This window comes from Sinocyclocheilus rhinocerous, unplaced genomic scaffold, assembly GCF_001515625.1.
Source record: "Sinocyclocheilus rhinocerous isolate Xijiao unplaced genomic scaffold, SAMN03320098_v1.1 scaffold2216, whole genome shotgun sequence".
In the NCBI taxonomy this organism is placed as follows: Eukaryota; Metazoa; Chordata; class Actinopteri; order Cypriniformes; family Cyprinidae; genus Sinocyclocheilus; species Sinocyclocheilus rhinocerous.
Genome location: NW_015641008.1, coordinates 540,965 through 552,193, shown reverse-complemented (window position 1 = coordinate 552,193; position 11,229 = coordinate 540,965). Strand labels below are relative to the sequence as shown.

Genomic DNA, 11,229 nt, shown 5'->3' with positions numbered 1-11,229 from the left:
GCGCAAAACCACGTTCATATTCGCGCGATTTTTTGCGCAGCTCGTCAGAGAACAACGGCTCTGTGTAGTTAATGCTGCTCAATGTGAAAGCCCGCAGGTGATGGAGATTTACCGCTGATTACAGAACTGGCTTTCTGACAAGATGCGCGTTAAATATCGCATGCGATTTATCGTGCAGCCCTAGTCTAAGGTTATTGTCAGTAGATTGTTTACATGGACTATTTGGATTCTGTTGTTTTGATGTTTGTTTTTGTCTTTTTTAGAATGATGAAAACCAGAAACTGAGATGTCAGGAATTTATGTCAATCTGCCAGGAGAAAGATGACATGGTCTCTAAATTACAGACTGCTTTGGACCAAAATGTGGAGGCAGCTACTAAAGATGTAAGTTTATAATACACTACTGTTCAAAAGTAGTTTCTTATGCTCACCAAGGCTTTATTTACATGATCAAAATCAGAGGCGGACAGTAGTGAAGTGTTTTTACTCTGCTGTAAAAGTACTTTTCAGGTGTCTGTACTGTATCAGTGTTTTTCTTTAGAAAACTTTACTTCACAACATTCCAAAGCATAATATTGTACTTTTTACTGCACTACGTTTCATATTAAATATCATTTAATACTTAATTACATTAGAAATCTATTACTTTCTTACTTTTACTCAAGTAAAAGTAATTCAAAGATTTACTTGAGTACAAGAAAGAACTACATTTTTAATGTTCTTAAGTATTAAAGGTAAAACAAACAACAACTTTTATTTATGAAATGAAGTGCAGTAAAAAGTATGACATTATGCTTTGGAATGTAGTGAAGTAAAGTTTTCCAAAGAAAAACACTCATAAACTACAAATACTTTTTAAATTTATTTGAGTAAAGTAAAAATACTTCACTACTGTCCGCCTCTGATCAAAATACAGTAAAACAGTGATATTATGAAATTTTGTTACAATTTTAAATAACTATTCTCTATTTTATTGTATTATAAAATGTATTTTACTCTTGTGATCGCTAAGCTGAATTTTCAGCAGCCATTATTCCAGATTTTAGTGTCACCTGATACTTCCGAAATCATTCTAATATGCTGATTTGTTGCTCAAAAACATTATTATTTACAACAGTTGTGCTGCTTAATATTTTTGGGGAAATCATGTTTTTTTCCAGATTATTTAATAAATAGAAGTTCTCAATAATATAATTTATTTGAATAATGTTTTGTGACAGAAATGTCTTTACTGTCACTTTTGGTCAATTTAATGCATCCTTTAATGCATGCAAGAAATGAAATATACATTTCTTTCAAAAGTAAAATTTCATACTGACCCAAGATATTTGAATTGTAGTGCATGTTGTCAGATTCCAGTTCAGTTATGCCCTTTTTTTTTGTCCTTATGGAATAATCTCTGATTAAGAGTGGTGATCTACAAGTATGACTGACTGAAAATGAACATTCTGTCTTTTACTTATTTAATTTCAAATCTATATGCTGTTATTTTTTTCTGTGAACACAAATGGTGAATTTAAGTATCTTGCCACAACTCTTTATAACCAACTAGTGTTTATAATGACCAGTGTGTCATAGTAGGCTTATTTTAGTGTCTTAATACAATAGCTTGTCTGAAAAAGTCAAAAAATCTGTTAATCACTGAAAATTCAGTAGTAGTCCTGTGTACTTTTTATGGTGTTTTTGTCTTTTTTTAGAGTTTGACAGACATGGTCACTATAAACTATCACTATATTCAAAGGAGCTTTTTGAAAATTCTTGAATTCTGCTTTTGTGTTCTAGGGAAAAGATATAGTTTACTTTTATGAGGTGGTACACATATATTTAGTTATACATTTGGACTGTAATGGCTCATGTTTTTTCTTTCATTCCCAATGTACAGAGGGCCTTAATTAATAATATCAAAGAAGAAATCCTAAATTTCAGAAACAACTGTAAGTGTATGCTGAAAGAAGATGGTGAACCTAGCAGGGAAGAAATGAAAAGTCAGGAAACTCAGCAGCTTTTGCTAGAACTGAAAATGAAAGAGGAGCAGCTGAATGAACTTAAACTTGAGCGTTGTTCGCTTGAGAAAAAAGTGTGTGATCTCTCTGATAGACTGGCAGAGCTGACTCATGCACATGAAGCCACCGTGGTGATGGAGAGAGCAGAGGTCAACAAAGTCACAAATGAGAACAAGACTCTTGCCAATGAGCTAAATGAACTTCAGCAGGCAGTCAATGAGATGAGCTCAAAGCTCAAAACTCTGCAGATAGAATTGAACACTCAGACAAAGATTACCAATGAGCTTTCAGAAGAACTTGATGCAGCCAAAGCTTTGATTAAGGAACATCAAGCAGAGTCTTGCAGTCAGTCCAAAACTATTGAATGCTTAATGACAGAGGCAGATAATTTGCGTCAGGAACTCAGTGCCTGTCAGCTCTCGCATGACAAAAAGGAGGCTGAATGTGAGAAGATGGTGGAGTTATCTCATGAGAAGAGCCGACAGATCAATGACCTGGAGCAGGAGGTCAGCCAGACCATAGCAAACATGTGCCAGCTGGAGGAGCTCTGCAGTCAGCTTAAATATGAGCGTGATGCCCAGACACAAGAGTACCAGAGCCTACTGAGCCGTTATGAAGCTCAAAAGTTTGTTGTGGCCCAAATAAAAAGCAACTCTGAGCTCCTGGAAGAAGTGACTGCTCTGAAACAGCAGGGGAGGATAGAAGAACAAGAGCAAGACTCCAGAGATGATTGCTGGAAAACTCTGCAGGACAAACTCATTCAAATGCTGAGCAAACTGAACCAGCATGAGGAAGTTCTGAACATAGTGAGAATGATTGTAGAGAATGAGATCTCTAAGGCAAGAGATGAGGCCAAGAGGAGAATAACTGCGATGGAGAAAGATTTGGCTCATAAAGATGCTAAACTAGAGACTAAAGCCCAAGAGATTTCGAAGTAAGTTCTCATTTCTCATCCAAACTTTGATAAGTTGAGGAGTACATCCTCATTTCTGTTTAGTCAGTGTCTTTTTTTGGATGCACTAGATTTTACTGCTCATTCTCTTCAACTATTTATTTATAGTTGCTTAAGCATGGAACTGAGAAAAATGATTTGATGAACATCAGCTGGTCCGATTGATCTTTTGGTCTTTTTATAGGTTGAGAGAACTTGTGAACGATGGACTTAATAAAATCAAGACCATGAGTTGTGATTTGCAGCAGGTGGAGAGAGAGCGATCTGATGTCAGAGATCAGTTATCTGAGGCTAACATGCAGAAAGAACAGTTAGAGAAACAGGTTGGAAAAATCACTGCTTTTGTCTTTTGTTAGTGTTGTAAAAATTGATTTAAACAGTTTTTTTAATAATGATGTTTTATTCCTTCAGATTTTGATCTTAATTGAAGAAGAAAAGAAAATGTTTCAGCAGAAGCTATGTGAAGCAAATGAGATGAGGGATCAGGCTGGACACAGTTTGATCTGTACAGAGCAATCTATTGAGCCACTGCAGACTGTGAGTGCTGCTCTTTCTCTCAGCTTTGTTCAGTTTGTGATGTTATCAGGTCTTAAATGCTGGATTATTCCACATCTTTTCACTCACAGGTGAAGTCTAACCATGCCATAGAAGAAGAAAACATTCAGACTTTCCAAACAACCTGTCAGGGTAACCTATATGTCTTTTCATTTAAACCTTTTTTTCTGCAGTGCCAGTTGGTGTTAACAAAATCGGCTTACGTTTTGTCCTCAGTAAGATTGATTTGGTTTGCAGATCTTTTGGCAGAGCAGAAGCTGATTGAGAAGACGTGTGTGAACTTAAATAAAGACTGCACACAGACAGATGAGGAGGAATTGCTGGAGGCCAGACTGAATGAGATTGAATCCATAACTGAAGGTGGCTGAGTCTATTCTAATTGTAATTTGTATAAATCTCTGCTAGGCAACATACTGTGAGAACTAAGTCAGCAAGATTCAGTTTAGGGAATTCAAGTTACTTCAATACCAAGTAGATACAAGAATACAAATATGCCAGTCTTTTTCCAGTATCAGCAGTATTCATTTATTAGTCATATTAATCTACTGTGTTAATATTAATTAAACTACAATATTGACTTTTTAGTCTTCTATTTCAATACTTTTATTATGCATTATTACAAGTATTAATTTATATGAACACATTCTATTTATTTTCTGTCATTTTATTTCTAAATTGAATGCTAATCAAACCACTGCTTTTAATTTATTTCTTTGTTCTTCACTTACTGTTTACTTAAAGTACTTGATATTTTTTGTTAATATATACACTACTGATTTCTATTTTTATTTATTTATTTGGATGAAAGTAATACTACTTTTCCGCAAGGATGCATTAAATTGATCAAAAGTTACAGTAAATACATTTATAATGCTACAAAAGATTTCCTTTTCAGATAAATGCCGTTCTTTTCTTTTAAACTTTCTATTCATCATCAAAGAAAAAAGTACCAGAATTTAATATCCTCAAAAATATTAAAGTGCGACACATTTGTCAACATTGATAATAAAAAAAATGTTTCTTGAGCATCAGCATGTTAGAATGATTTCTGAACTGTTATGTGATACTGAAGACTAAAATTTCACTGGTATTGGTGTCATCTAACAAAATTTCGGTACAATGGTAATGCTGCTTTGGTCACACTGTTCAGTTCACCTGTAACTGAAGCTAACCTCAGACATCTCTGTTCTTCTCAGATCTTACAAAACTCCAGGAGATGTATCAGAAACCAAGTGTTGATGTCTCTGATGAGCCTCAGCAGGAAGAACGGAGAGCTTGCAGACCTGCAGAAAACACAAACGTAAGAACCTGGAACTCTCTGTGATCCTTCCGACTTTTCCATAACTGGGTTTCTCCAGCAGTAGAAAATGATTTCTTTTGATGTTTCAGCAGCCTAATGAGCAGGCAGATGATAAGCAGGAAAAGGGGCTGGATGGAGCAGCCGTAGGGAAAGTGGCTCAGGTAGCAAGGCGACTAGAGGGTGACCAACAGGACAGGCTGCAGCTGGAGCTGTTAATAGGATCAGTCTTTCCATCTCTCTCTCCCTGCCTCATTCTTTTCTTTTTCACAGGCTTGAGGGCAGGATTTAGCTCTGAGTAGTAATTTATTTACGCAGCAGGTTTCTGAGTTAATATAATTTTTGTGGTCCAAGTGACCTGCCAACATGGAATGACAGGACTACAGCAGGACATTAATAACACTGCAGAAAAGTAGAATGTGCAAACCTCTTAATTCATTTTGCAATCTTTAATTCATTACACTTCTTTTACACAGTATTTGCTCAAAATCCACCCAAAATTGTCAATTTGCATGGTGGAAAGACCATTTTTATTTGCCAAATTGAGGAATGTTATTGGCCAAAGCCTAATAATTTCTAAATGACTAAATATTGCCTCATTTATCATCCCAACCAGTGTAAAAGCCTATCAGTAGTTAAGATGTAGAATTATTAGGTCATTGCGAATTAGAGGAAACTGAAGGATTTTAAAATGCTTGACATCAGTAACAATGTTTTATGATAGTGCTAATATAATATTAAAACACTTTAATACAATTAAATATTTTTTTCTTTTTCACTTCCCTGCATACTGATTACAGGAACTATTAAAGCAGCAGCTGGCTGAGAAGCAGGATACCATTGTGAAATTACAAAGGGAAAAAGATTTGGCTGCTTCTCATAAATCTGATACCCAGAAAGTTGGCAGTTCCAAACAGACATCAAACGTGAAGACGGAGAATAAAGGCGACTCTTTTAGTCCAGCACAAGAGGTCAGTAGAGTGATATTAATGCAAAAGGCATAGAGCTTATAAGAAGCGTTAAAGCAATACAAAGACAGGAATAGCTCTGGTCTGTCTGATAATTGGCTACTGTGGATATATAATATGTGTTGGTTATCACTCAAAGCAGGTGGCAGTACTCGACTCCTCCATCCTGTCCACAAAGAGTCTCCGAGAAGAGCGCTTCCCCAAACCTGAGCTAGAAATCAGCTTTACACCACTTAAACCTGACCGAATGAATGTCAGGAAACCAGGAGAAGCAGAGTCTGTCACGATAAAACTCAGACGTACAGCCAGAAAGAGAAAGAGCCCAGAGATGGAGGTATGTAGACACTATATCTAAACACTGGAGGTATACAGACACTATATCTAAACACTTTGTTGTGGTTTCTAAACAATTGAAAATAATCCAGGTTCCCATGGTCAGGGAATTTCAAAAGTGTGAGTTTTCACATCTGGAAATGTCATGGAAATTTCTATAGTCTATACACATTTTTAATTATTTAGATTAGTTTAATTAATTAAATTAATTGATTTAAATATATAAACATGATTAATTCTAAACATGTATTGCAGCTACAGTTTGTTGCAGTAAACTCTGAAGGTTCCGGTCTATTTTTAGAAATTCTTGTCAAATTGTGAGACATTTAAAAAATGAACAATGAAAAACATTAATCATGTGTGCTAACATCCTGGTCATCGTACATATAATGCAACACATAATCATAACTTGTGTTATATGTGTTTGTTATTCTAGAACTCTGTGGTTTCAGAAAATCGAAAAAAACGACGGCTGAAGGTGAACAACAAGGAAAACATGCAATCTATTGAGGTGACTTTCTGTCCATTAATACACCTGTGACATCTCACGTCTTTCTCTGTAATGTTTATTCGATAATACACTGAGCTAATTGTATTCTGTATTTTTGCACCTTACCAGACTCCCATAGTGCAAGGGAAAAAGGTGAGTCAATTAAAGGAGAAAGACTCTCCTGCCAGCCTGAAAGGTAAAAAAGACGGAGCCCTGCAGAAGATTGGTGACTTTATCCAGAGCTCTCCAACCCTCATTGGGAGCAAAGGTCAGCTCTGCCTCTTAATTTTACACTCAGTCAATGGCATCGATTGGAGCTCTCTGCCAAAAGTGTTTCATACTGTATCTCAGCATGACCCAACTTTTAACTCCCTCCTCAGCCAAAAAGATCATGAGCATGGTGAATGTTAAATCCCCCGAACCGCCGAATCCTTCTGAAAACAACAAACCCAAGAAATCCAAACGAAAACTCTTCAAGACTCAGGTTTCCTCCCCGCAGGACATACCCTCTCATCCTGTAAGTAGTGTTTCCTGTGTGTTAGTCACATAAGAGCGAATCATAAGCATATATGAATAAATGAATGAAAAGCATATCATATGTTAGAGATAATGTAATGACAACAATATAACATTTTAAGCCTCAAAAAGACAAGGTTGATAGTCAATCTGCTTTAAAGATTTTTTTTAATTTCAGTGTTACATTTTTTTTTTAAATACTTTTTTTCAATCCCAACTTAATATGCAGAGTAAATTAAACCGTAAGCTATTATATTTGATTGGTATCTGTTGTTTGAGTAACCTGAACACCTAGGCACTAGATGTACCTCCGTGAAGTTGGCCCCCCACCCAACGCAAAAAGTCGGCAAAATAGTCTCAATCGTTTGTGCTGTTTTGGCTTTTTAGATATTAAAATAATATTGTATAGGTCATTCTGAGGTCACTCAGCCCCCCAACATACTCCAAATTCACCCCAAATAGTCTCGTTTGTTTGTGCTTCGTTTGTGCTGGTTTGTGCCGGTAAAAGTTTCGTTTCTGCTGCTTCGGTTTTTAAAATATTAGACATTGAATTATAGGCGATGACGTCACCAGCCCCCCACATGCTTCAAATTCACCCAAAACAGGCTCAATCGTTTGTGCTTCGTTTGTGCCAGACCGGTAATATTTTCTTTTGTGCTGCTTCAGTTTTTAAAATATTAGACATTGAATTATAGGCAATGACGTCACTCAACCCCCCCACATGCTCCAAATTCACAAAAAATGGTCTTGTTTGTTTGTGCTGGTTTTTGCCGTAAAAAAAACTGTTTGTGCTGCTTCGGTTTTTAAGATATTAAAATAATATTTATTGGTCATTTTCTGAGGTCACTCAGCCCCCCACTGCTTCAAAATTTACCCCAAATAGTGTCATTTACTTGTGCTTCGTTTGTGCAGGTAAAAGTTTTGTTTGTGCTGCTTCGGTTTTTTAGATATTAAAATATTATTTAATGATCATTCTGAGCCTCTGAGGTCACTCAGCCCCCCCATATGCTCCAAAATTACCCCAAATTGTCTTGTTTGTTTATGTTTCGTTTGTGCTGGTAATATTTCTGTTTTTGTTACTGTCTTTTTTACTGCTGGTTTATGCCATAAAAAATTTAGTTTGTGCTGCTTCGGTTTATTAGATATTAAAATAATATTTAGATCATTCTGAGGTCACTCAGCCCCCCCACCCCCCCACCACCATACTCCAAATTTACCCCAAGTACTCTTGCTTGTTTGTGCTGGTAATATTTTCGTTTTCGCCACTGTCGTTTTTAAAGATTTTTTCCTAGTCAGATTAGTCAACGCTGATGGCCATCTCCACAGTAGGCTAATTGGCGTGCCTTTAATAGAGATATGGACCACAGAATTAGAGAAGATTTGTTTTTTATTTGAATTGGTTTGTTTAATAGTAGACATTTCAAGATTTCTATAAATTTATTTATTGTGTGTGTCAGCCGGTTCATTGTTGTGATGCGCTCCATTCACGGAGACTGCATGAGGTGACAGAAAGCACATCCAAAAATGACGGAGTAGCCTATTCTATATAAGTTCTTAAAAAAAAAAAATGCGAGCGATTGTGCAGACGCCTCCATATCATATAGTAAGTGCGATAATACTCTCACAAATACTTGAAATGCGCATATATAGCGATTTTATTATGCATATAAAAAATAATAATAATACCGTTTTGGTCATATTTACTATTAATTGCCCAGCTCCCCATCAATGATCTAGCACAGAGACATATAGGTCTAAACTGAATGTGCAAGAGAAGCATTAGCTTACTTTTAATTTGGCCAAAGAAAACTTGTTAAAATCAAAATTTTTCTATATTAATTTGTGCATTTTTCAAATGTTTATTAAAGGTGCAAAAAGTCATAAACAAAAATCAAAAAAAAAAATCTATATTTTACTTTTTCAGGCAGCATTTTGTGTATGGTTCTTATTTCAAATTTGGTTTTCAGGATGGCATTTAAAAATACAACAACCCTTCTTTTTTAATTTTTTTTCGTCATGGTTAAAAAAGGAAAAAAGAATGGACGCAAAAGTATAGACTACACGGACCTGGAAACAGTAGGCTATTGCATGTTTTATTTGTGTGCAGAAACTAAAATAGACCTATGTATATCAAGTCTATTTATTTATTATTTTTTGGTTTGGTTTGTTAAAGACAATGAAATAGGCCTAGTTTTTTTTTTTTCTCGTTTAATTAGCCTAACAACGAATATGTCTAGGCTACTAACAATTAAGTGACTGCGACTATTTCATGTGATTTGGTTTGCCTTTTGAATTTTACCTTATTACTTCAACTCTATTGTTAAAAAAGACAGTAAAAACAAAAATACTACCGGTACAAACCAGCACAAACGAAGCACAAACAAACGAGACTATTGGAGTAAATTTGGAGCATGTTGGGGGGCTGAGTGACCTCAGAATGATCATTAAATATTATTTTAATATCTAAAAAAACCAAAGCAACACAAACAATGTTTTTTACGGGCACAAACGAAGCACAAACGATTGAGCCTGTTTTGGGTGAATTTGGAGCATGGGGGGGGGCTGTGTGACGTCATCGCCTATAATTCAATGTCTAATATTTTAAAAACTGAAGCAGCACAAAAGAAAATATTACCGGTCCGGCACAAACGATTGAGCCTGTTTTGGGTGAATTTGGAGCATGTGGGGGGGCTGGTGACGTCATTGCCTATAATTCAATGTCTAATATTTTAAAAACCGAAGCAGCACAAACGAAACTTTTACCGGCACAAACGAAGCACAAACAAACGAGACTATTTGGGGTGAATTTGGAGTATGTTGGGGGGCTGAGTGACCTCAGAATGACCTATAAAATATTATTTTAATATCTAAAAAATCAATGTCTAATATTTTAAAAACTGAAGCAGCACAAAAGAAAATATTACCGGTCCGGCACAAACGATTGAGCCTGTTTTGGGTGAATTTGGAGCATGTGGGGGGGCTGGTGACGTCATTGCCTATAATTCAATGTCTAATATTTTAAAAACCGAAGCAGCACATTACCTGCACAAACCAGCACAAACGAAGCACAAACAAACGAGACTATTCCGGGTGAATTTGGAGCGTGTGGGGGGGCTGAGTGACCTGAGAATGACCTTTAAATAAATATGTTATATCTAAAAAACCAAAGCAGCACAAACTAAAATTTTTACAGCACAAACCTGCACAAACGATTGAGACTATTTTGCCGACGTTTTGCGTTGGGTGGGGGGGCCAACTTCACAGAGGTACTAGATGTTACTAAAAATGTTAAAATGATACATAAACAATACTTGCTGAAAAGTTTCATACTTTATTGAAACTAACATTACCCTGGTAACGTCACGCTTTGGGGAAAAACTCCATTAATATATATTTATGAAATATAGTTCTTTTATATGTTTAAGTTTGACATTTAGAAATAATTGAAGTAAGTTCTAAAGCCTTGTTGAATGTGAGTAAAAGAAAGCTGATACATTATTTGAGATGTGTGTTTGTTTGTTGTGGTACGGAGGTACAGTTTAAAATGTATTTGTTCAGGACTAAAAATCCATGCAGCAATGCTGCCAGGTGAATGTGTATTAAATTCATTAAATCATTTTACAGATCATTGGAGGCAGTGATGATAAAGAGAGCGACCATCTCATAATCAAGAGAAAACTCCGAACAAGAACTGCCAAGAGATAGTCCAAACATTAATTTGATGGCCAAGTATAATTTTTTTTCTTTTCTCTCCATATAAATTGTTTATCATATATTTTGTTTGTTTAATATCTGAATGTTGTTGAAGTGTTCATATTTGTTTCATTAACACTGGAAATGTTTTGAAATATTTTATAAAGGTAACTCAAATCCATTAAAACAATTTTTTTTTTTTGGCTTTTGATTTCCTGTGATTATATGACAAAATGTGACAAATAAAATGCTGTTCATTAAAAAAAAATGCTTAAAAGCAGATTTGGGTTGCATTTCTTATGCTTAGACATATAAGCTCAGTATGCCCAAAGCATTACTGTCCCTTGATGTTGGATTTCCCATCATTATATCCTTTTAAAAAAAAGCCTCTGGTGAGGAAAGCAGTTCCAAACAATCGAGGTG

The 11,229-nt window shown here is 35.6% G+C and overlaps 1 protein-coding gene across 1 annotated transcript in view; it reads left to right on the top strand.

Moving 5' to 3' along the window:
- kif20bb (kinesin family member 20Bb) overlaps positions 1-10,961 on the top strand; it is a 16,137-nt gene extending 5,176 nt beyond the window's left edge. The window contains exons 17-30 of the mRNA XM_016569577.1: positions 264-383; positions 1,882-2,936; positions 3,139-3,277; positions 3,366-3,491; positions 3,581-3,641; positions 3,747-3,869; positions 4,706-4,809; positions 4,899-4,970; positions 5,607-5,777; positions 5,914-6,108; positions 6,544-6,618; positions 6,727-6,865; positions 6,978-7,114; positions 10,738-10,961. Coding sequence (XP_016425063.1) covers positions 264-383; positions 1,882-2,936; positions 3,139-3,277; positions 3,366-3,491; positions 3,581-3,641; positions 3,747-3,869; positions 4,706-4,809; positions 4,899-4,970; positions 5,607-5,777; positions 5,914-6,108; positions 6,544-6,618; positions 6,727-6,865; positions 6,978-7,114; positions 10,738-10,818 — 2,598 coding nt within the window. The 3' untranslated portion in view covers positions 10,819-10,961. The remainder of the gene's footprint in view (positions 1-263; positions 384-1,881; positions 2,937-3,138; positions 3,278-3,365; positions 3,492-3,580; positions 3,642-3,746; positions 3,870-4,705; positions 4,810-4,898; positions 4,971-5,606; positions 5,778-5,913; positions 6,109-6,543; positions 6,619-6,726; positions 6,866-6,977; positions 7,115-10,737) is intronic.
- The last annotated feature ends 268 nt before the right edge of the window (positions 10,962-11,229 follow it).